Source organism: Enoplosus armatus, chromosome 7 (assembly GCF_043641665.1).
Source record: "Enoplosus armatus isolate fEnoArm2 chromosome 7, fEnoArm2.hap1, whole genome shotgun sequence".
Classification (NCBI taxonomy): domain Eukaryota; kingdom Metazoa; phylum Chordata; class Actinopteri; order Centrarchiformes; family Enoplosidae; genus Enoplosus; species Enoplosus armatus.
The window spans coordinates 2399071-2424386 of NC_092186.1; the positions used below are offsets into that span (position 1 = coordinate 2399071).

At 41.5% G+C, this 25316-nt stretch overlaps 3 protein-coding genes across 3 annotated transcripts; all 3 read right to left on the reverse strand.

The window, feature by feature from the left end:
• Positions 1-2553: 2553 nt before the first annotated feature.
• Positions 2554-6112, reverse strand: LOC139288283 (proproteinase E-like). The gene is made up of 8 exons (XM_070909561.1): positions 6073-6112; positions 5447-5535; positions 4916-5013; positions 4698-4823; positions 3654-3790; positions 3126-3268; positions 2883-3035; positions 2554-2571 (listed from the first exon to the last, which is right to left on the reverse strand). Exons 1-8 carry the CDS (start codon positions 6110-6112, stop codon positions 2554-2556), a joined length of 804 nt encoding a protein of 267 aa, XP_070765662.1.
• A 1147-nt stretch (positions 6113-7259) lies between these two features.
• LOC139288282 (alanine aminotransferase 2-like) lies at positions 7260-12932 on the reverse strand. Its single transcript, XM_070909560.1, has 11 exons — positions 12834-12932; positions 11622-11711; positions 11416-11521; positions 11154-11290; positions 10035-10278; positions 9885-9964; positions 9648-9784; positions 8782-8953; positions 8115-8270; positions 7795-7907; positions 7260-7350 (listed from the first exon to the last, which is right to left on the reverse strand). The coding sequence occupies exons 1-11, from the start codon at positions 12930-12932 to the stop codon at positions 7260-7262; spliced, it is 1425 nt and encodes a 474-aa protein (XP_070765661.1).
• A 1388-nt stretch (positions 12933-14320) lies between these two features.
• LOC139288113 (alanine aminotransferase 2-like) lies at positions 14321-20907 on the reverse strand. The gene is made up of 11 exons (XM_070909372.1): positions 20803-20907; positions 18665-18754; positions 18146-18254; positions 17925-18058; positions 17224-17467; positions 17064-17143; positions 16846-16982; positions 16372-16546; positions 16056-16211; positions 14508-14620; positions 14321-14426 (listed from the first exon to the last, which is right to left on the reverse strand). Exons 1-11 carry the CDS (start codon positions 20905-20907, stop codon positions 14321-14323), a joined length of 1449 nt encoding a protein of 482 aa, XP_070765473.1.
• Between the last annotated feature and the right edge of the window lie 4409 nt (positions 20908-25316).

Genomic DNA, 25316 nt, shown 5'->3' on the forward strand with positions numbered 1-25316 from the left:
CGGCATCCAAATGATGGCTCAGTTACATAGCAACAGAAGAGAACTTGTGTAATTCTGGACGTACTGGGCCATTTATTTCTGGATCGAAAACTACACATCCACAAATGGGGAAAAATGACTCGACTCCAAAATAAACAGGAGATAAAAAAAAAGTTTAAATCATCGTTTTATCAACAAAATCCTCAGATAATCTCGTAAAGCCCGGCGGCTGAGGCGGCTCTGCAGGCCAAGAGTGCACGTTCCTCCATGAAACACTCACCAACACAGACACATTTATTAAGTGTTACCAGAGGAAGACCTCAACTAACAGGCGGACTGCAAGTCTGTTAGAGCTTTAAACCAACATTCAACCTTGTCTGAACAATGTGTGTCCCTCCGTCTTCAGTTCTTTTGTCGCCACATATAAATACTTTGGCAAGCAACGCTGTTGTTATGAGGCATGACGGCTCTTACGTAACGTTTTACATTGAATCAGCGTTGATGGTTCTGTTTTGTCTTTTCTTGAGTCCTTTATCTTTCACTTTTGTAGTCCATACATCTCGTTAGACTACAATATCCAGGTGTGTCAGGGATACACAGATGTTTTGCATTAGGGCTAATTACTGCAATGTCTATATATGCAGTTAATTGTTCTTTCAGTCTGATTTTGTTCTGTGTGTCTGAACAAAGTCATGTGACCAAAGCGTGTATGTAATTAAATAGAGTGCAAATAGAGCCCTGAGGGTGTGGAGGCTCTTTTGGAAAAGTACGGATCAAACAAACATATACATGTTAGCGAGTGAGCTCAGACAGAGCCAGGCTAGCTGTTCCCCCTGTTTTCAGTCTTTGTGCTAAGCTAAGCTAACCACCTCCTGACTCTAGCGTTGTGGGTAGGTCTATTTATCTTTTACAATTTTAACATTTTAAAAGCATAAATGCACGCACATTCTTCATGCCACCCCTGCATGAGTCAGTGCCCCATTTGTGCCACCCCAGTCAGCCTGGACACGGCACTGCTAACAGGAAAGACATTGCTCAATAGGATGCTTATGTAATAGTGTCTGTCTGTGTATTTGTGCAAATGCACTTCAATCAAACTGCAATTAAACACTGAGTTTAATGTAGAGAAATGCACTGAATAAAAACATTACCTATGTAATCACGTAATCATCTGTGTGCACATGTACCTGCATTATACCTCCCATACGTTTACTGCCCCCCCTCATGTATGTGTGGGCTCCATGTGTGGAGTACAGGTGAACATTATGACTGTTTATTTCCTGCCTTGGTCTTCTCTCCTGTAATGCTGCTGATTCTGCGTTTCTGTGAAGCCTTGGAAATGATGATGTGGTCTCCCTCTGCCTCCTGCAGTGGAGCACCCTGAGCTGAGCCGTGGAGGCGGGAGGGAGATGGGGGAGGGTGGGGGAGGGTGGATTGTGTGGCTTTTGCTTTTGAGGAATGAGCCCTCTCTTCTCTCTCCCTGGAGCAACTGGGGTGGAATAATTACATAGCATGTGCAAAATTGAACTCCAGTCATTGTAAGAGAATAGAGAGAGGGAGCGACAAAGAGAGAAATGAAGCAAGAAAAAAAAAAAGGAAAATGGCCGCCAGTTCCTGTGGGTAACGCTGAGCCCTGCACAGCAGTTATCACATTATTTACAGCCGAGGATTTAATGCATCGTTCAGTAATGAGCAGCCAGCCAATGGCCTGTGATCTGAAGCTCACTTATTCACTCGCCGGGCTGAGCTCCAGGCCGCTGAGGGCTGGAGGAGTCCCCATGATATTCTTCACTTTTGCACATGTGCCTCGTGTGGATGTCTGTATATCTGTTCGTGTATATTTTGAGAATTCACCCCCTCATGTGTTTCTCTAAATTTCAAAGTTAGGTTAGGGGTTAGGGTCAGGCTGAGGTTCCTCTCTTTGTTTGACATCCCATCATTCCTTGTTCAGCACTGGATTCAGTATTACGCTCTGAAGCATATAATCATGTGAAGCGTCATTTGACTGATTTGATGAATGAAAGATGCTTTTTTTTTCTTTATGTTTGTGAGACATAAAGGGGGATATGAATGTTGCCCTCTTTCTCATCAGAAAACACAACCGGCACCCTTCACTCACATCTGCTCATTGACTGTAAAAGCTAACACTGACACCTTGTGGCCATCCACTGAAAATACACAGTGCTCTACAGACTGTACATCAACGTGTGTTTACAGGTCTCGGAGAGTACTACTGCATTATGTGAATACTGTAGAAAACCTTCAGTGTCGGATCAATGTCCTCATGTGATGTCACTTGAGTCAGTGTCAGTTGGAAGACAGACGTTTGCTTGTAACTTGACCCAACCAGTCGAGGTTTTTCCTGGCTTGCTCATGGTGGGAACTGTTGGGTCTCTGTAAACAGTATTATAAAGTACAGTCTAGACCTTCTCTATGTGTAAAGTGTCATGAGGAAACTTTGATTGGCGCTATATAAATAAAACGAAACTGAAGTGAAATTGCTATAAAAACAAAATTGAAAGACAACTGAGACATTCTGTAGTTGATTAAGTGGATTTATTGACATTAAAGTCTTCAGTACTGCAGCATCGTCTGAAAGACAGAAAGGCATCAAACAATGATTTTCTTATCTTATCTTCTTCTTGCTGTTGACGTCCCTCTTAAATGCAAATAGAGAAAAAGTGGTGAAACATCCTATCAAACGTCAAAAGCAAATCATGAGCAAAAACAAACCTGTTGTGAACTATACATGTTGCTTCAGCTCACTTACCAATGATGCCACTATAAACCTCTGTTTCACCAGGATCTACTCTGCATTTTAAAGTTGCTTTTATTAGTAAAAGTTGCTTTATGTTCATCCATCTGTACGTCACAACTGTGCTTTTTCTCTGACGGAAACTCACGTCACTGATCCACTTGGTGAAGGAGGAGGTGCGAGTGAACACCGTGGGCTTCTTGAGGGTGTTGCATCCTCGGGAGGAGACGAAGCTGGTCACCCCCTGCACGTACCACCTGCCGTCACGCCCCCTGCAGTTCAGAGGGCCTCCTGAATCCCCCTGCAGAGACAGACAGAAGACAAGTGAAGGCGAAAGACTAGAACAGTGTGAACCTGCAGGTCTCATCGTGTTGGGGTGACCGGTGCGTACATGGCAGCCAGAGCGGATGTCACCACCACCACAGATCATTGTGGGTTTCACGGTGCTCCCCCACCAGCCGCTGCTGCTGCAGACGCTGTGGCCCACCACAGGAAGGAGAGCCTGCTGGAGCTTAGAGGCAATGGGACCACCACCTGCAAGAAGGGCATAAAATTAAAAACCCAGAGCATCGTCAGATGGTGTCACATGACGCAACCAAAGGGACACCATCGAGTTTACAAAAACGCTTTAGAGCCTTTGACTTTTCAGATGCCAGGAGAGTCAACAACAACAAATCAGCCTCCAGATGTTGTCTGAGCTCCATACTATGATAACATGGTTTTAAATCTGAACCCAAATCTGCCATTTTACATCAACTTAATTACAGTAAAATGGTGAACATTCATGAAGTGGCTGAGACACTTATTGCTGCACTGCTCAGCAACATTTCATGTTTTAATTGGACTCTACAGCCACACGGTGGAGTTTATAAAGGACTGTAGATCAGCATCAGTGTGTTGTCCCATCACAAGCTCTTACTGTAGAGTCTCCCCCAGCCGGTGATGTAGCAGGGGTCATTGTGAGGAGCGACCTCTCCGCCCTTGGGCACGCAGGACGGCTGCACCTTGTCGTTCAGAACGGCAGGTGAGGCCAGTTTGATCATCGCAATGTCGTTACTGAACAACAACAAGATCATGTTAAAACACCGAGAGGCATCGCATGGAAAGAAACCCTAACCCCAAACATTTATACAGCACTTTTTAAAACAAAGTCACAAAGTGCTTTACATGGTTGAACCCAGATTAAAACATTTCAGGAGGAAATGAGGCAAATAAAATCAATTGAAAATAATAAAAAAGTAAAATGGAATAAAACTCAACAATAATAAAAGATTAAAAAATTATAATAATAAAAGAGACATGTTGGACATAAAACAGTTAGCATTAGCATGCTAGCATTAATAACAGCTTTTTTACAAAGATACGTTTTGAGAAGATGCCACTGATTCTGCAGCTTCAGATCTCCAGGGAGTTCAGAGCTGAGGGGTCCTGGTTCAGGACTATAGGAGACCTGGTTTAACAGTCAGGACCCAAGAATAGCCAGAGCCCTGCCTGAGGGTCAATGTATATGTATGTATGTGTTGCACTGAAGTGTATGACTATATATGTATTGCACTTAAATATGTATGTGAATATGTATTGCACTCTTTATCATATCACTTGTTTTTCAAATGAAAGGTCACTGTCAAATGTTTGTGGCTGCAGGTCTGACGTCTGTAGACAGGGAGCCGAGAGGTTTAAGTAAAACTGATTTCAGATTTGTTTTCTTTTACGGAGAAAGTTTTGGGACATCTAGCACTTTATTTCTGACAGACAACACAATAACTGATGAAAGTTGCCTTCTTCACTGGTTTATAATGAAACATACATCACGTCATCTGCACAACAGTGGCCGAAAAATATAATGAATGCAGCTTTAGATTTGTTTTTGAGATGTCACTGTCTTTGTGTGAAACTGTTTCCTGTACAGCTCTTTATTAAATATGAAACTTGAAGCTGTTTGGAGGAGTTATGTTCCCCTTACCCACAAGACAGGCAGTTATCATCCCAGCCGGGGTGAACCACGATCTTCTCCACACTTCTGATCTGCTCATAGCTCTCCTGTTTGGTGAGGTCGAACTCGCCCAGCACCACGCGGTAGGTACGAGGTCTGACACACACACACACACACACTTCAGATAAAACCTTCATCCCACATCATGAGATAAAACAAGCGCAGCGTGAGAGGAAACTGTGACCCACCCGATGCAGTGTCCAGCAGTCATGACCCAGTTGGGAGCCAGCAGAGTTCCTCCACAGGTGTGACGGTACGTGGAGCCGCTGAGATACTGCAGAGAGATCTGTGACACACACAGAGACACACGTCACTTACAGCCAATAATTAGCCGTCTTACACCTTAAATAAAGCTGACTTGATGACCCTGGTTCTCGTCTTAAAGGTGTTTACTATCAAAAAGTCTAAATGAGGCACAAAAACACTTTTTATTGTATGCATTTCTGTTATAAGCAGTTTTATATATAGTGATATAGAATGTTTTATGGAAATTTTGTAGAGAAACTGTTTATAGGTGAAATAACCAGACAGGAATAGGTGTACTGAATCCTGAATGTCTGTGCCTCATGTTATTGTCTTTCATTAATCACTCTGTTATTTCACTGTAACTGTAAACAAGGTGTTCCTTAAGACACAACTGCTTTAAGAGATATGAAACGGTAACATGTGAAGCAGTTGGCAAATCTTTATCACCTCATGGTAAGTTATTATCTACTCACCTGCCAGGGCCAGCTGTAGGGTCGAGCATCTTCCCCATTCACAACTCGACTCACGGAGGGCGTATAGGTGGGTGAGCCACACCCGTGAGCTGGGCCACAGAAAGAACTGCATGTTACAAAGGCTGTAACACTTGGCTACTGTGACCCCAGTACTTCTTTTTCCTTTGCAAACTTCAGGGGGAAAAAACTACTTGTTATTTGCAGCAGTGGGCTGCATATTCAAAGGTATTGCAGTGGTCTGAAAGACGTCTACTGTCTGCATGGGGAGTAAACCCAGCTTTGGTAGTCCGGTGCAGGATTCTGTGCAGAGAGCAAACATCTGCAGGATCACAACAACAACTTGCTGCTGGACAAAAGCTTTTTTAAAGACAACATTTAGCTTCCACTGCTGAAAATAGTCCCCAACCGAATTTTGTCTTGTTTGCGTAACCTTTGTTAAAAATGCACAGTGGCCAGCTGTTTTAGGAAAGTACCAAGCCTCTTCTTTTCAAACGATATACCTGTGGGTTTTTAGAGACATGGGACATGTTGGTAATAAGAAAAACACAGACTAACTCCACACTAATCCTTTAACTCTAACCCTGATAGGAGATATGCCTCTTTTAAATCAGGTAGATGAGACTCACCGTAGGCAGCAAACAGCAGGACAAGGGCCGCTTTAATCATGATTCCTCAGAGTGGACTGTCTGAGCGTGTCACATTGCTTTTATACTCTCCAAATTGAACAGTAATCAGACACAAACACACACACAGTCCAGTCCAGACCTGGGAGTCTACGTTCCCTGCTCCATCTGTTTCACCTGTCCTTACACAACCCCTCCAGAGCCAGAACGAATCAGCGGTCTGTACAGAAATATAGCAAAATATTTTACCCCAAAATACCTTTAAGGGTACTTAATACTAAGTACGAGGGAGTGGGAGTGTAAAATAACTATCCTACAGTAATCAATAAAATGACACCTTAATGTAACGGAGCATTAAAGAATCCACAATGCAGAACTGTCCAAACGGGATTTCATTTTATTTCCTTCTTGAAACAATCTTCAAACTGTAAGTTTTCTTAACATCATCTGAAGTAACGTACCACGTTGTAAATTTAAACAAATCTTACAATGAAACATTTGTAAAAAATACACGATTTGAAAGAAATACACTCTAAAATGTGACCACACAATCTGACATATAACCTTAAATTACTGCTGAGTTAATATGCACTTTATACACTTAAATTTTATGTTGGCATTTTATTCATTTTGTTATTTTTTAAGTCTTTTTTAACTATTTATTGTGTTATTTCATGTGTTTTTATTGAGATCTGACTGCTAGTTCGTTGTTTTGCACTAAACTCTTATGCTTATAAGTTGATTTATAGGTTGATGTGTATGTTTTAGCATGTTTTTCTGACAGTCCAAAGCAGCTTCCTCTCATTTTGACTGGTAAAAAGAGACTCAGGAGGCCTCAGTGTTCCTGTGTAGACTACGTTCTCAATGTAAAAGTCAGCGATTTAATAAAATGCACTGCAGCTACTTATTCTATGTCATGTCTGATGTAATATATGTTTGTAGTATTGGTTTTGTTGTTATTATACAGTATTAAAATGAGTTTGTGTACGGCTATATTATGTTGTCATGTTAGAGGATTTTAAGTATATTTTGGTCTTTACAGGATGAAGAAGTGTTATCCCTGTTATTGACAGTGTTCATTTAAAAGATTTACAGTAAAACAAAAGAGTGTTACTGTCAGTGGGAGATGTAACGTCATGTAAACCATGCTTTGGTATTTTTCCCAAAAGTCTGTGTCCTTGATATTTCTGTCAGGGAAATCTGTCCAGCAGGCGCAGGTGGAAAGAACGGAGGCGTGCCAGGATCTCCTCCAGGGTGGCAGGAGGAGCCAAAACACACAGCCTGGGAGGGAGAAGCAACACACAAAACACAGCATTAACATATGCATGTGGACACACCAGAGCTTAAAGCAGGAAGAATGGACCATTAATTAAACATTCATTAATATTCAACAGGCAAATACACGGCACTCATACACCAACATGGAAACACTGGGCTCCTAAACTCTTGAAAAAATGCTGAATTAGATAATAATCATGATAATGTCTTATCAGCTAACGGTTGTGACACACAATCACAACCTCACCATGAGAAAATGGAAATAAAATAGATAAAAATGTGAACAAATGCAACAACGGCTCTTAAAGGTCCTTCATATATAGACCTTTCCAGCACTTTCCAGGATGTCCTGATTTTCCCAAAATGTCCTCATGTTCCAAACAATACAATATCTTCTCTTCCCAGAGATGTCCTCTCTGTGAAGGGATAAAACTCTGTTTTTCTTACCGGATGTGGTGGTTCTGATCTTCTTGTCCGTTCTCGCAGCCCGCTCCCAAACACAAACCTTCCTCTTCCAGTAACCTCCGACAGTAGAGCACATCCGCCTCCACCCCTAACATCTAAAATTAAAAACAGCAACTGTGAGGGCCGCTGAAATGACAGCTTTTTAATGCATAATACGAGATTTGATGCACATCAGTGATTCATATTGAATTGTGTTTCTTATCTCCAGTGATATCTGTGACTTTAGAAATACAGAATGAAAGAAAGTCATTAAAAACACACAGAAAACATTAAAGACACAATCATTATTTTGCTGATCTGACCTTGGCCTCCTCTATCATCTGAGGTGGTAAATGCAGACGGGGATAAAGAAAGACTCCCGCCATCGCTGGCTGGCAGTTCATCCCTGGTAGATCATTCAGGAACTCACAAGCACGCTGAGCATTCTGGGACAGAGTGGCCTGAGTGTGAAGAATCTCCTTCCATTGAGAAAAAGGGCACTCGCTGGTTAGCAGTTGTAAAAGCATACAAGCCTGAACAGTCGCTTAAAAAACACCGACAGAAACTTAAAGCTGCACTAATGAATATTTTTATATTAACAACAATGTGTAATGTGGAAGGAGTCACTCGTAGTGACGGACCAGCAGAGAATTGCAGTTCCCCGCGGCTCTATGGAGCGTTTTAGCATCCTTCAGCTCATTGTTTTGGTTTTTCACACCTCATTGATTGTGTTAGTGACAAGCTGGGGAACATGTTGGAGCATCTAACAGCTTTTTTCCCTTGGAGCAAACTAAAACAGAGGTGAAAGTTGAGTGAATATTGAGGTTAGATTTGTACATTTATATGTTACAGCACCTGATGTAGGTAAAAAATAAATTAATGGAGCTTCAGTGTTAGAATAGCGAGGTTACTGATGTTAGAGAAATAATCAATTAATAATAAAAATACTGTGTTTGCCTTTAATCCTTTCTGATGACAAGTTCCTCTTACCTGTGTGTATGTCTTATAGGAAACATCTCCAGGTGAGGGTGGATTGACCATGACCTCCAGGGCGAGCTGTGGTAGAACCGGCGGGCTGGAAGTGGCCTGCATCTTTCTCAAATACGTATTGACTGCTGGGTCCATGTTGATGACCTCCATGTATCCTCCTCTCAGACCACACCTAAGAACAGTACAATGAGTCACCTCAGGCTGAACTTCAAGTGAATGTTTCACCTGATCTTGTTCCTTTTATAGCCATATCACATGTTTACTTGGTTCACTGGCACACACTTCGTATGCCCGACCATGTCCAACCATCAGGCTTGTTTGGTTGAATAATAGGAAAGAACGGGGTTTGGTTAGATACTTTAAAAGGAACCGTCTCATGTCCTGTTGAATTTCTTAATATACAACCCAGACCCAGTGTTACATATGCCTAAGGAAATGTAAAGGTGTTTCTTTTTCGTGCGTGTGCTCGTACGATCTACGGTCTTGCACAATCAGTGGGATGATTGGATCCAGACTTTGTTTCCTGGGTTGTCTGCAGACATCCTTGAGAGCTCGAGCGTGCCTGTAGAGGTGTAACCATGTCACGTTTGCCTTGTTCACATGAAGAGTCCACTGTTGTTGGATTCACAACTTCCAGAAAGCTCACAAGTCGTGACGAATCCTGATGTTTATAATAAGCTGAAGCACACCAAAATTTACATTTATTTTTCTATTAATTTCTTCCTCATTCCTAACATGACAAAGAAATCTTATGGAAAGGTATATATAACATCATCTTTCAAGGCTTTGTGAGTTCAGTATAGCAGAGTTTGGGTCACACATTGTGAGGAAAGGTATGTTCTTACAGAAACACCAGTGATACTCACTCTCCCGTGCAGGCGTTGGATATAGAGTTGAAGGAAATCAACTCCACGTTCTCTGAGTACTCTTTGTCCATCTCAAACAGGACTTTCTTATAGGAAATAAACTCTTTGTCCTGTCCATACACGCTGTCCTGATACACCTGGAGGGTGCAAGAAGACATGAATAACGGGAGCTTGTGTAAGACTGAAAACTGATTGAAGTCTTTTAGATGCCAGTTTCTTCGTGGGGCTTGTAATCACCTCTTCAGCCAACAGGACGAGGCCCTCGGCTGCAGCGAAACGAATCACTTCCTCTATTGTTTTCCTGTCTTGCACGTGACCTAGCAGGACAAATAATAGTGAGTATCAGAGATTATAGTGGGGAGATGTGTTAACGTAGCCGTTGCTTACCTGAGGGGTTTCCAGGATTGCTGATATAAATGGCTCTGGGCTCACAGCACCCCCTAGCGGTCTTTAAAGCGTGTCGCAGCTCGTCCAGGTCTACAGCCCAGCCGCGGCCCTCAATCAGCTGGTACGGCGCCAGTGTCACCCTGGACAAGTCCAGCAGCGTGGGCAGGGTTTGTGGGCACGGCATGGGGGTCAACACACCTGTCTGAGTCTTCCCCTCCCCACTGGCCATCAGGTGCAAAACCAGCTTAACACAATAAATAACAATACTATTAATAACAATATGCTTTTACTCCACATTTAAGTACTTTTTCTGTTGAGGATAAGTGTGTTCAACTTCCTGTCTTTATCAGTACTGTGTCAGTTACTTTGCAAGGTTATAATTACAGCATCGTAAGACAGATGTAACAGTTGAGGTTGACGACTGGTTTTTGAAAATTAAAAAGTAAAGTAAAAAAGGCAGTGGTTAATGTTGTAAATATTTTGCTAATAAAGATTTAAGTGGAATTTTCTTAACATTGTGAGTGGTTGTTATGCTAACATGCTCATCATGACATGCTGTTTAACATGCTGATGTTCAGCAGGTACTGTTTAGCATGTTCACTATCTTTGTTTCGCATGTTAGCATGCTAACATTTACTAACAGAGCATAGCTGCGACTGATGGGATTGTCATTTTGGGTGTTAGACATTTTAACTTGGCAATGGCACTAGCTAAAAAGTCCTAAAGTCCTCTTAGTATCCGTAACAAAGCACAGGAGGTCTGTCAAGCCTTCAATGGACATGCCAAAGAGCAACACACACAGTTTTTATCATACCATGATGATTGAGGCTCTAGAGAGGGCAATGTCAGTTGGTCGGTCCATGACTTTGGTCTAGTGTTGTTAGATTCACGAACAAATTTTTCTTTTTGAACAACTCTTAACTCGATTCACAAGCGGGAGTGAATCCAAAATCCTGCTTGTGTACTTGCATGTGCAGGTGTGCATAAGAGCCAGGTTAACCTCCAACTCTGAGAGTCTCTCTGAAAGGACCAAAAAACAGTTACCTCTCTGGGAATTCGTCGCTCGACTTTTACTCTATCACCACCACGAGGTTGATATTGAAAATGTTTTAATCATACCGACAAAGTCTTCTGAGAACCGCTAGAGAAGATGATGTCCTCCGGGTGTGACCTCACTCCACCATCTCGCCTGGTGATGAAGTCGGCGACACTTTTCTGGACGTGTGGTATTCCGCAGGAGGTTTTAGAGTATGAACCTGTCATCGACAAAATGGATAGATCAGCCATGAAAGTAGAGGCGTCAGTCAAAGGAGTTCTATGAAGTACTTTGGGCCAGATGTTTTCAGATCTATACTAATGACTTAATATTGTTTATTCTCACCCACGCTCCCTCCACAGGCCCCCAGAAGCTCCTGTGCTCTCTGCCTGACATCCAGAGGAAGGCTTTCTTCTTTGAGGAGCTCAGGGTACAAACATGCCGCCACAACCTGATTAAAACATACAGGGGACAGACTGATCACCCGGGGGCAGGAAAGCAGGACCAGCAGGTCAACAATCACACACACAAATAAGGTATAAAACACTGACCTGGCGAACAAATGAGATGGGGGCCATCCCTGCCCTTTGGGGATCACCTGAACTGATATCAATCACCTTCTGGAAGGGTTTCTTCACTCCCTGAGAAGAAAACCCAGAAACTGCAGAAATGAAGCTCTGTTTTAAACTCCCCAATCGATTCTTTGTGGATTTTAACTCTGCAGCACAGCCAACATATAGAAAACAACAACATATAGTAAGCATCTAACAGGGCTATGTTGGGAAGAACTAGCTGTCCGATCTGTAATACTTGAGCTAATTATCATACTGCAGGGACCTGTTAGCTGTGGCCTCAGTCTTTTAGCATGATATAATGTACAATACGTAGCCATTAAGTACAGCAGGAGAGGTTTTAAACCAGATAGACAAGCTATTTTAGCTAAATCAAGGAGAGAGCAATCCAAAGCATCCATAGGCTATTTGACTCATGTCAACAGTTCATTCAGGTTGGATCAGTTCCTTTGAAGTGTGAGAACAAGAGAAACTGTGAGGGGCAGGTGGGTATGGAGTAACTCTGGGTTTTTAATTATGCAATCAAAAAATACATTTGAGAGCAAGATTAAAAATGTCGCCCGAAAGCCGAGAGTTTTGTTTGCGAATCCAAATGTTGATCTGAAATCTCGGGGGTCTCTTGACAACTTGGCAACATCCACTAATCAACTGCGTGAATAGACGGAGATGGAGTGGCCAAGTATGAGCCAGTTTTATTTCTAAAGCTTTTGGAAATTAAAAGAACCCGTGAGGGCTGGGCATCTGTTGATACCACATTGATATCAGAATACAGACCTCCAGCTGAGGAGATTTTTTTGGACATCATTTAGGTTTAATCTTGGGGTTAAGGCAAAGATTAGGTTAATAAACTTTTAATTTTATTTTATAAAGTAGTTCAGATGAACTCAACCACCAGCAGCTCCAACAGTAAAATGCTCCCGATCAGTAACAACAATACTACATGTATATGAGTATTTCACCTTTGATACTTTGATACTTAAGTACATATTGCTGGTAATATGCCTACTTCACGGACAGTAGGAGTTTTGCCTGTGTTAGATGTTTTCACATCGCACTGCTGATAACTGCTGATGTCGTTTATATAAAAGATGAAACTCTGGAACAAGATCACACTGTGTGATGTGCGGTCTCCTTGTTCTCTGTGCTCCTGGTGAACTAAAACAGTATATTAATATTACACCTGCGACTCACCTGTGTGATCTCCTCTGTGATGCGTGCAGCCAGACTCTGCAGGCTCGTTGGGGCTCTGACCCCCCGCACCCTGGGGTTCACCTCCTGCACAGAACTCATCTCGGTCTCTGCTCTGTCTGACGGATGAGGTCTTAATGAGAAGCTCAACACCGAGACCTGAAAACACCGGGGGGGGGGGAGGAGCGCGTGCACACCGCGGGAGTGTCATCAGAACATCTGAACTAATGCGCCATAATATATAACTGTGTACTACTACTACTAATGATACTACTACTACTACTGATAATAATAATAATAATAATAATAACAATTTTATTTTTGGCTATGCACTCAGTGGTGAGAGAGGCATTGAAGATTTCACTTAAAAATACGAGTAAAAGTGAAAAGTATTCTCGAGTATTAAAAGTAAAAGTACTCCTTAGGCAGCAGGATGATCCTCGTTCCTGTTTTTATATTATTGGATCGGTGTTATTGACGCATCATCGCGTGAGAAGCATTGTAATGTCGCGGTTGGTGGAGATGGAGCTCATTTTAATTGCTATATATTCTGATTGGTGGTTTAATGTGTAACAAGGCATCATATTTTTAAGATGGTCATAATGTTGTGTCTCAATCTAAGAAGTAATCAGCAGGCGCATGTGAGTCATTCCTGCCAGCAGATTATTGAATAATAGACACGAGATGTCTCCGGCTTTGCTCCACGTGTCAGTTCACCAGTTAGTTTTCTAACATCAGGAAGATGTTTGACTTGAATATTTGATTTGTATATGAGGTTAGATTCTTTTTTCTGCAGCAGCAAATTTACACAGGAGCACAGGGAAAGGTAAAGCCCCCACTGACGTTAAAACTCACAGTGTACTGCAGACGGAGCAGAACCGGCTCTTCAGGTATCTCACTCAAATGTTAATGAATCTGTCGTTAAGTCCAGGAATGTTTCAACTATCAGCTGGTCTGATATTCAGCAGAAACATTTTAGTTTATTACTGAAATATATCAATAATATGTTTGTTTAGACATTGTGTTCGTGTTATTTAGACTTCCATGTTTAGACATTATTTAGGACACTCTTGTGTATCCATTAATGAGGGCACTCTTTTCTACATGTTTGTTAGTTTTTAGTTGATGTACAGTATACAAGAATAAACTATTTTATACATTTGAAAAGATTCTTTTATTTGCATTTTGCAGAAGACAATACTGGTTTTGCACATACATTTTATGCCTAAATAAACAACGTATGATCTGATCTGCAGGCTGAAACATTTGAAACTTTTATCTTAATTCAATTTGCTGAAGTCATGAAAGTTGGCCGCCAAAGGAACTGTTTAAGAATTTCAGTCTCCCTTCGAGCAAAAAAGCTCAAGCCTTTTAAGATTGTTTTCTGCGTGATTGACAAATCTAATTTCTGAGATTTACACTTGAGTTGAGGATCTGCTAATCTCCACAGAGGGCTTCATGTTGGGTCATAAGACGTTGCCCCATGTCCTTCATACCTCCTCAGCGTGAGGAAGTGCTCCCAGGAGGCGGAGGTGAAAAGAACCGAGGCGAGCCAGGACCTCCTCCAGGGTGTCCGGAGGAACAAGGACACATAACCTGAGAGGGAGAAAACACAACACAGTCACTTTTGGTGAAAGTGAAACATTTGGCTGATGTCTCTCTCTTCATGTCTCTGACCTCAGATGATGGTTTCCAGTTGTTTCACCATAGTGACATCCTGCTCCCACAAACACGCCTTCTTCCTCCAGTAACCTCCGACAGTACAGAACACCTGCCTCCACCTCTAATATCTAAAATCAGAGACACCTTAACTTGCTTAGCGGATATGAGATGCAATCTGATGTACTCATGAGTTTATTTGACAAAATGCAAATTAACTTCATATTGTAAGTCTACATTTTGGCGTTTGGGAATAACAATCAAAATGTATATATTCAATAACCCCACATCTTTTAACATAGATGGCACCCCTTATAAAATGCCTTTTACAATGAATATTAAAGTGAACAGAAGCTAACACGACCTCTAAATGGCATAAAGTTAAACATGACACATTTCTTCAAATTATAAAGCGATCTGTTACACTTTCAAAAAATAATTGGGGGGAAAAAAAGTTTGGGAACCGTGTCAGTTAGTGTAACTCCACCTCGGGTAACTATAACACATCGTGGAGCCACTTAAGAGTCTTTCAAGTCTTGCTTTTCCCCATTCTTATCTATAAATGCTTCACCCTTTTGTTTGTCCAAAGCAGATTGTTCCAAAAGGTTTGCTTTTGCACATATTCAGCCGCTTCATGTTGTGTTGAGGTTGCAGGAAAGGGTTTTTTCTTGCAACTCTGCAATGTAAGTCTTTGTTGTTTAAAGTATGTTGTATTGTTGTTCTGTGAACAAGTAGACCTGCTGCTCTTTTGCAGTGAAGTGTGGGTTCTTCTGAGGATTTCTTGCCTGTCTGACATTTTTCTTGGTATTCGAGATCTGGCCTTGACGTCATCTGTTCCAGCTTTCTTCCATTTCCTGATAATGTTTCGGACAGTGGAAATAATTTGTTTGAAACAATAGAGTTTATTGTAGCCTTGTCCTAGTTGGTGGACACCAGCTAGAACAGTCACCCTAGCTGGATCCTTTAGAAGGCATGGAGTTACTAAAGAATAAATACTTCAGCCCTGGACTTATATTCACCTGACTCATTAAAGCCCTACTGAGTAAATCACCTGGGTCTGGGCTTTAGTAATCATTGTTGTTATAAGTAACAAAGAAGAATCCAAAAGGCATCCCAAACTTTTCCACAGGGCATTTTTCTTTTTTGTTATTACTTTGAAACTGTAAAAAATTAAAATGAAAAGTAATATTTAATGTTTAACTTGACATAGAGGTCAGGTTAGCTTCCGTTCACTTAAACATTCATTGTAAAAGGCATTTTGAACTGTGAAGGGCAAATGTTGTGCATATTTTAGCTCATTTGCTAAATTGTGCAGTGAAACGTATAAATAACGTGACTTTGACGAGAGTAAAAGCAAAGATAAATGTGTATTAAGATAAAATGTGGAAGTCAAGAAAATATGTTGAATGTTATTTTGTATGGAAATGAATGGAAAAAACACTTTAAAACACACTAAAATTGCTAAAACATGCGAAACCTTTGGTGTAGTCCTCTAAATATCAACCGTCACCACATTGTTCTACATTGTGCAACATGTACATGAAGGTTCCTGTAACGTGTTCCCACCTCTGCCTGTTCTATAATCTCAGATGGTGAATGCAGGCGGGGATAGAGGTAGATCCCCCCCATCACTGGCTGACAGCTCATCCCTGGTAGATCATTCAGGAACTCCTGAGCCCGCTGAGCATTCTGGGACAAAGTGGTCCAAGTGAAGAGAATCTCCTTTGAAAAACAGAACAACAGAGATTTGATTGTAAGTATTGACACAACAGGACAGGGACCTGTACTGCAGGGGCAGACATCCTGATACATACGTCTGCCTGAACAAATGAGGCACCACTCTTTAATAATCAAGCCCGAAGAAGTTCTGCAGATGTGTCACCTGTGTGTATGTGTCATAGGAAGGGTCTCCAGGTGTTGGTGGGTTGACCAAGAGATCCAGAGCAAGCTGTCCTGTGACTGGAGTACTGATATCAGAACACAGCATAGTGTCAACAAAATGCATCACATCCGGGTCCATGTTGACCAGCTCCATGTATCCTGCTCTCAGACCACACCTGGGGCACAGATACAGAGGTCATTTGGTTATTGATCTTACAGCCCAATTTATTTAATACACAGTCACATCCACATTCATTGTTTCATGGTTGTTGTTGATGCTGATGATTCTGACTTTTGTAGAGGAGGTTTAAAATCAAGCGATCGGTAGTTCTTGCTTGTTGGTGTGTTTGCTTCTGCGGCGGGACGTTGCAAACTTGTGCAACTACTTTTCCATTGTCCAAATAATGAAAATGACAGAGATTCATATATGCAAGGATACAAGATGCTGTTGACAAGTATAAGAGACAGAACTCACTCCCCCATGCAGGCGCTGGACAGAGAGTGAAAGGAGACCAACTCCACGTTCTCTGAGTACTTTTTGTCCATCTCAAACAGGACTTTCTTATAGGAAATAAACTCTGTGCCCTGTCCATACACGCTGTCCTGGTACACCTGGAGTGCAGAGGAAAGGGTGAGCAGAAGGCTGCCAGTTACTGAATGAAATCCCAATGTGAAGATGCAGTTTGTGATCACCTCATCAACCAGCAGTAAGAGTCTCTCAGCTGCTGCAAACTGAATCACTTCCTCTATTGATTTCCTGTCCTGCACATGACCTAGGAGGACAAACAGCAGCATTCAAAAAGTGATGACAGCAAGGAAGTTTAAACAGGTGGCTCTGATGTATGTGGTTTACCTGAGGGGTTTCCTGGGTTGCTGATGTAAATGGCCCTGGGCTCGCAGCGCCCCCTAGCAGCCTTCAAAGCTCTGTGCAGCTCACCCAGGTCTACAGCCCAGCCTCTGTCCTCAATCAGCTGGTACGGCACCAGTGTCACCCCGGCCTCATCCAGCAGGGTGGGCAGGGTGTGTGGGCAGGGCATTGGGGTCAACACGCCCGTCCGAGTCTCCCCCTCCCCACTGGCCATCACCTTCACAACCACCTTCACACAACACATCAGTATACAAAACTCCATAATTTCACATTCTGGGCTTTAAGGAATAATTCCAACCAGTTACGACATGTGTCTTGTTTTTGGGGAGTTTTGGCCAATATTTCTATCAGTTATGGTGACATTTTACACTCCGAGATATTTGCTGGGAATTCAGCAATATTACTAAGAAAAAGTCCAACAGGGCAACAAACACAAGCAGTCAGATGATCAGAAAGGATGTATTATTGTGAGTGTGTAAAAGTGGACAGACTGACTTGCTAGTTTTGTCCACACGCAGTTTTCCTGTGATTTTTATCTTCCCTGTTAAAAATATATATATTACCATAACTGATAAACATGATGGCCAAAATGATCCTTTAATGTCCATATGCGTGTGATATCACCTCAGAGTGATATCTGGACAATGAATAGTGGCGGCACAGTAACAATGACAGTGTATTCATACCATCAGGGCCCTTTGAGAACCAGCAGAAATGAAGATGTCTTTGACGTACGAAGGCACTCCAGCGTCTCGTCTCATGATGAACTCAGCGATGCTTTTCTTGACATGAGGCATGCCAGAGGAGGCTGTATAGGAACCTATGGATCAATCATTGGATATGCTGTTTCTGTTTCATTTTAAAAGTCAGACAGATTTTACAGAAAAGACCTTTTTCCAGTCCTCACCCACACTTCCTCCATCGCAGACCTCCAGGAGCCTCTGAGCCCTCAGACTGACATCCAGAGGAAGACTTTTGTCTTTCAGCAGCTGAGGGTACTGACATACAGCCAAGACCTGAGGAAATAGGCCAGATTCAGAACAATATAGACAAGAAGCTAGAGAATATTTATACACATTTGTTTAAACAGGTCAGTGCCTTGCTGAGATGAAAAAAAGGAGTTTACAGGAATAGAAATCAGCAGCACAGAGAACATGGTTACAAAAAATATAAACTTATAATAACGTAGATAAAATATGGAGGGAGTAATTAAGGATCAGCTGATAACTGATAACATAACAGCAGTCAATAATCCATTACAATGACTACCAAAAAGATATGCATGAACGTAATAAAATTCTTAAAAGCCACCTCACACAATGGATTACAAAAAAAACAGCCTCCCAGTCATGAAGAATAGTTTTAAAAGTGTGAGAGGAGATCTGAAGTTACTGAATCATATAAAAGCACAATTGACAAAACTAACCTGGCGCACAAATGAGATGGGTTTCATTCCTGCTTTGTGGGGATCACCTGAGCTGACGTCTATCACCTCTCTGAAGGGTTTCTGCGCCCCCTGCAGGAGAACACGGGAATGCAGGAAAGGAGCATGTCCAGTCTGGACTGTATCTGAGACCCTGTGTCCTCATATGAAGACATTACATTTTTGGCTTTCTACACCATGATACTTCATTTTTGAAAACTTCGACCCATTGGCCTCATTTAGAGACGCTGCCCGCACCAGCTAGTGGTGACATAACGACATACACCCATTTCAGTGAAAGCAAGATGGCAGGAATACCAACAAGAACTTTCTACAGCAAAAATCCAAATCATATTTCATGGTTGAAACTAGTGTATCTTTGCACAATAACGTCTGTAGCTTCATATGGCATGCAAATTTTACAAATTTTAGCAGTAGTAGCAAACTGCTACGTCGCTAAACATGAAGTACTCGTTTGAGGACATTGGGACTATTTTACGTTATTGATTGTGCCATCAATAACGCATGTCTAACACATGTCAGACAGAATGATAAGCTACTACAGAATGAGTGTCCGCACCAAGAAGTGGACAATTCGCATGCTGATGCACTTCACGGATCTTGCTCTTGGCAACAGCTGGCTGCTGTATCGCCAAGATAACCAGAAAAATGGTACTCCAAGAAAGGCTATCATGAAGTTTCTTGAGTTTCGCATGGTAGTGGCTCAGGTATTCCTCAATAAGTGTGACGTTCTTGATGAAGATGCTCATGTCGCACATGCAGAGGAAGAGAATGCACACCTTCCACAACCAGGCAAAAGATCTCGGATCACCCCAGTCCCACATGTCTCTGTCCGCACATATTCTGCTGCTCACCTCCCGGAGATGGCCGACCTGAAAAATCCAATGCGTTGCCGAGGACAAGGCTGTCCTGGGAAATCCCGTGTGCGGTGCATGAAATGCAATGTGTTCCTTTGCTTGCAAAGTGAACGCAACTGCTTTGCAGCATTTCACAAAGGCAAGTAGGGCTGTTCTGGACAGGCAGACAGACTGCTTTTGGGAGAGGAGCTTGTTAGAGGAGGCTTGTTAGAGAAGGTTAAAGACAAAAGGCTGTTCAGGGAAAGTAATTGACATTATTTTGTATCGTTTTTTATTTATTTTGTTTCGAGACAAATGTGTTCAGGCATTGAAATGAATGATAAACTAATCTGTAACTGTTTTGCAGCATTTTACAGGTGTTGCGGACTGTTACTAAAAACAAAAAGTACACTGGGTAATTTTTGGTTTAGTGTGCACTTTTGTTGTTTTGTATATCCATGTTTAGGGCTTGAAATAAACAGCTGTTTGCACTTTTGTTATTATACCCTAATGTTTACAGTTTGAAATAAACTGGTTTATACTTTTTTAACTAATGGTGTCTTTACTGTGTCCTGCCCTGCATGCTTTAGGTGTCTCCCTGCTCCAACACACCTGATTCAAGTGAATGGATCGTTATCAAGCAAACGATTACAGTAAGATCGACCCATAGTCCTCCTATGAGGACACTGATTTTTGAGAGAACTACTTATCATAGAAAGCTGAAATTTTGTTTTTAGAATAATTGGGACCTTCTGATACCACATAGCAAAGAAAACATTTAAATGCAAAAATAAATCGACTGTCCTCATATGAGGCCATACTTTTTCTGAAAAACTACTTCCTGTACAAAGACAAAGTTTAGTTATTATACTAATTAGGTCCTACTAATCCCATATATCTAGGATAAATAAAAAATGCACACCAAAACAAATCTCGGGTCTCAGGAGGTTAAAATGAAGGAGCTGGTCTTCATGACTTTATTTACTACATTACATTCATTAGTGCATATAATTTCAATGTTCTCTTATATTTTGCTTTTGGTGTTAATGATAAACAAGATATTCATGATGATCATTCATCGTTGGTTTGATGGAAGCTGCCTTCGCTCCACATCTTAACTTGCTTTACATCAGGGACCACAACAGACACTTTGACATTTTTGGACATTTTTGGACATCCTTGCCCAAAAGTCACTTTTCAATTTAAAAATATACAGTTATTTTCCCCAGAATACACAGATTGAGTGTGAAGCTAGAGAAATAAAGACAGATTACTGGCACTTACCAGTGTGATCTCCTGTGTGATGTGTGCAGCCAGACTCTGCAGTCGACTGTGTGATGAGACTCTGATCCCCCTCACCCTGGGATTCACATGTTGCAGGGAACTCATCGTCTTATAGCTGAAATGATTTAGATTCCCAAACTATTCACTTAAAACTACTGACTATAATCAGAGGAGCTTGGTCAGACAGACACGGGAGAGGCTTCAGTCAAAGTTGCAAATTGAAAATATAATATTGAAATACACCTTTCTGCAAAACTCCTGTCTTACATGCACAAGAGAAAGGTGAATGGCTAACTAGTCTGTCGCCCTCTCTGAAAATGTAAGCGTCACCCGGTCCCCCTGTTTGATGAGTAATCCTTCATGCTCATTTTCTGCTGCACTTCAGTACAAACATGTGATCTCTATGGTGGACTTTGTATATCTGAAATTCCTCCAGAAACACAACGGAAATGTAAAACGCTCCTCCACTGTGGCACCTGATGGATTTTTAGATGTGACACGATACAATAAGGCTTATAGCTGTATTTATTCCTATCAATATTTATTTCATATTGTTTTTTATTTATTTACTTAGTTGTAAACACTCTAAGGCTCCAATTATAGGAAACATGACAAATTCAGTTCTTCATTTAAGCCAAAAAGGCTCCACTGTGTTAAGACTGTGAATACAATGTACCTTGTTGGTGACTTTATCAGCACAGCCCAGCCTTTTGGCCTAAATGAAGTACTTTCTGTACTTCTAGCTATACTTAAGATATATTGTGTCTGCGTTTCTGGTGTGATGGCTGTGAGGTGTGGCACAGTTTCTCTTTAGTTTCAGCGTTCCATATTTGATTTAAAACAAGAAACTGTCAAATTAATAGACAGCAGAATAAATGTTTATTGTTGACTCTGTGTGAAGTTCAAAGAAATACTCTTCAAAACATAATTATCTCACAATCGCACCTACAAAACACAGGATTGTCCATCTTGACATTTCCTCCGGCCCAATCACCTGTCAGTGTACCGGTAGAGGGGCGGGCTGTAGCTGAAGGTCAGGCCGCAGCAGACGCAGCGACATGGCCTCTGTTTTTATCTCTAGGACGTCAGTGAATACGTCCGTATCTCCGGTTAACGCGGAGATCTACCACCTGGTTGAAGACGTAAATCCATCTACAGAAGGTAAACACGCGTGTTTGGGTTCTTTACGCAGTTTTGATGCTAATCGCGGTTAGCTTGCTAGCAAGCTAGCGTCATTCGCATAGCCTATGTATGTTGACAGTTATGAGCCATCGCGAGTGTTGTTGGCTAGAGACGAGCTAAAGCTAACTAATTCTGTATGAGATGTCAAATCTTATTTTTATTCGATTGAAGTGACTTGAGGAGACGAACATTTTCACTCGTTACACACAGAGGAACAGGAGACTCTCCCTGTTGCCGCCTGCCAGGCCGCCATTTTGGACTTCACCCTGAAGTCTAGTGACGTGTCGGTCGCGAACGAGCCGGTTCAAAGAGCCGGCTCTTTTAAGTGAACGATGGGAGTCGGCTCCCGTCCGCGACCGAGCCGGTTTTTTTTTTATTTTTATAAAGTAATACAGAGCAGAATGATATGATATGATTATTGATATTTGTGACAAAGGCTCGGACAATGATGCTTACCTCGTTGTTAGGCAACGCCCTCTGCACACGGCTCGCACCAGTCTGCAGGCAGAGTTAAGTTTTGTTTTCCCACTTCTCACCTGGTATCCATGGAGACGGCAAAACAGCTGATTGAGCTCGTTTAACACAGTTCGTCAATGACAGCAGAACCACACCTACTGTAGCGATCTCTATTAAGTGCTTGTGCATCTGCCTTTAAAGTGCCTGCTTCAGAAATAAACCGTTTAAAGCATGTCCCAGTGGAGCTTTCCTACAATATTAGAAAATGTAATTTTTACTTTTGAATACTTCAGTACAAAGTGTGAAGTGATATATGTGTACACATACAAATCATAAGTCAAAACAGCGCTAGATTTGGCTGAATTATAAAAGGTATAAGTGGTAAAATGAAGAGCCGTTTGGGAGCCGAAAGAGCCGGCTCACTAAAAAGAGCCGGAATTCCCAGCACTAGTCCTCTCGGTCTTTCCCGCCATTCCTCGTCCTCTCTTCGTCTTTCTGTCGCTCAAGCTTCAGGTGAAATCATGAATATCGTGGACTTGTGAGTAATAACTAGAACTTGCATTTTATTTTAAGAGGGCCATTATAGGAGTTCAGTACACGAACAAACAAGTCTTTAGCACCAAATCTTCAGACTGAATCACAGTTGTTACAGAACGAATTGGCAGCTTTTATAATTAAAGCTCCAGTCATTGATAGTCAACAGAAAGCACTGTTTTCAGCTCAGCCTTGATACACAGTATGTTACATATCTCATTGAAAGCTTATTAAATGACCGAGGAAGCCGCATCGATTATTTTATTGACACAAAATGAATGGGCATCTATTTTGATAAAGGATTCATCGTTTTACATTTTTTTAAGCAAAAACCTCAAACATTCTCCGGTTTCAGCTTCTGCAATCTGAGGATTTGCTGCTTTTCTGTGCTTTATATTATTTTATACTGAATATCTTAGGGCTTCGGGCTGTTTTCTGTTATGCAGGCATTCAAAGACGTTGCTGCAATCAGCACGAATGTCACAGCGTTGCGAACACTGTTGTTTATGTGCTGTTGTACATACAGAAGTTCAATTGTCCTCTGATGCAAACTAAAAACAGACATAGTCCACGTTCTTAAAGACGTCCATACATTAAAAAAACATTGTGACTACAAATGTTTGAACACAACTGAACGAAGACATTAAAATCCACAAAGCCGTTCATAATTTCCACCACTGCCAAGCCACTACTGAGGCCTGCACTTCAGCTTATCTGTATGAAGTAAATGTTATGGCTGTAGAGTAATGACACGATCGGCGTCATCACCATTGACGGAGGAGGCGAAGAGGGATTTTAAAAGTGAGGTGAATCTCTGACGGGCATTGATGGAGAGAGCGCCGGGACTTGAGAGGTTTCAGTTGGTATTATTTCTACTGGATCAGTAAGCAACAAAACCTGCCTACTTATTAATACTCCTGGGTGTTTTACTCTGCCTTTATTGTAACACAGATCGAGGTTTGTAGTTCAGATTGAGATTCTTACGGTTGTTTCTTTCTGTGGACGGTAGTGAAGCAATACTCAAACTATGTTATCACTCAATATAAAATTATTATGACAATTTCACTTGAACATCTTCCTAAAATGTTGGCCTATCCTTTTAAAGTTGCTGACATTGTTCATTTTTTCTTTTTTATTTATGGAAAGCAGCTCAGGTTGCTCCTTCTTCGATTGTAAGAAACTCTGACACTTCTTTCAAAAGTATTCTTTGTCAGCTAAGGTTCATTTTTATCTTTCTGCGTTCTAGGATGTGAATAATTTACTACAGCCAGTAGGCTGAAACCCTTTTATATCTGTATTCATATCAATATATATCAAACTATGCTGTTCTGGGTATGTATTTAACATAGTGTACCAACTTGTACAACAACTAGATCAGAATCCAATACATTCCTGATTATTTGAATTCTTAAAAGACACATATTATGGTTCTTTCTTGAAAGTCAGTCACCGTGTCAACACTGCTCATTCATTTAAAGCCGTCAAATGCAGTTCACTACAGTAAAAATCAATCATTAGCTGTAGATTTCACAGGTGCTACGTGAAATTGTGGCCCTTTCTCACATTTTTAATTCTCTGTCTGTTAAAGAAATGGCTTTTAATCACTCTCCTCACTGTTATTTCCTACATTCTTGCAAAAATACAGCGCAGACAGGAGTACATGAAAGAGCTTTTATTAAATGGAAACTTGCACAGGATTTGTAATGCAGAGTAATAATACTGGACAGTTAGCATAGATACGGAGAGAAAACACAACTTGAGTCAAATCGCCTAATACACAATGGCTATAGGCCAAGAAGACGACCTTTTGCATAGAAGTCGCTACCCAGTGCAACTGTAGCGTAGAGAGAAAGAGAGGTTTGTGTCTATGGGGACATTTAAAGGGAGCGCCAGGGACACTATTAATTTCTACATGAAGTTACAGTATCTTCAATCTGAAGTCCATTATCATTCTTCTGGTATGTTCTTTCATCTATTAAAACAGGATGTACATCTGTTTGATAAATAAAAGAAGTTATATACAATGAGAAATTAAACGGGGGGGGGGGGGGGGCTACAGAAGGGGGAACGTTAAGAGATATGAAGCCATGCAGTGGGTCGAATTGAAGCTGCTTTTGGCAGATCCAGGACCAGTTGAGCCACATCTGTTGATTAGTGCCAGATGATGGGAACTGATCCTGGTCGTGTGGTTCAGATGTGAGGCGAGAAATCAGAGCCGGCAGGTAAAAGAGTTCTTTGCTAATTTTCTGTGATAGCCCTTGTTTGTCGTGAATGTGTCCGACTGTGACGGATACACCTGAGCCCCTGTGAGGTGACATCCAGGGGGCGCTCACCTCCTCCCC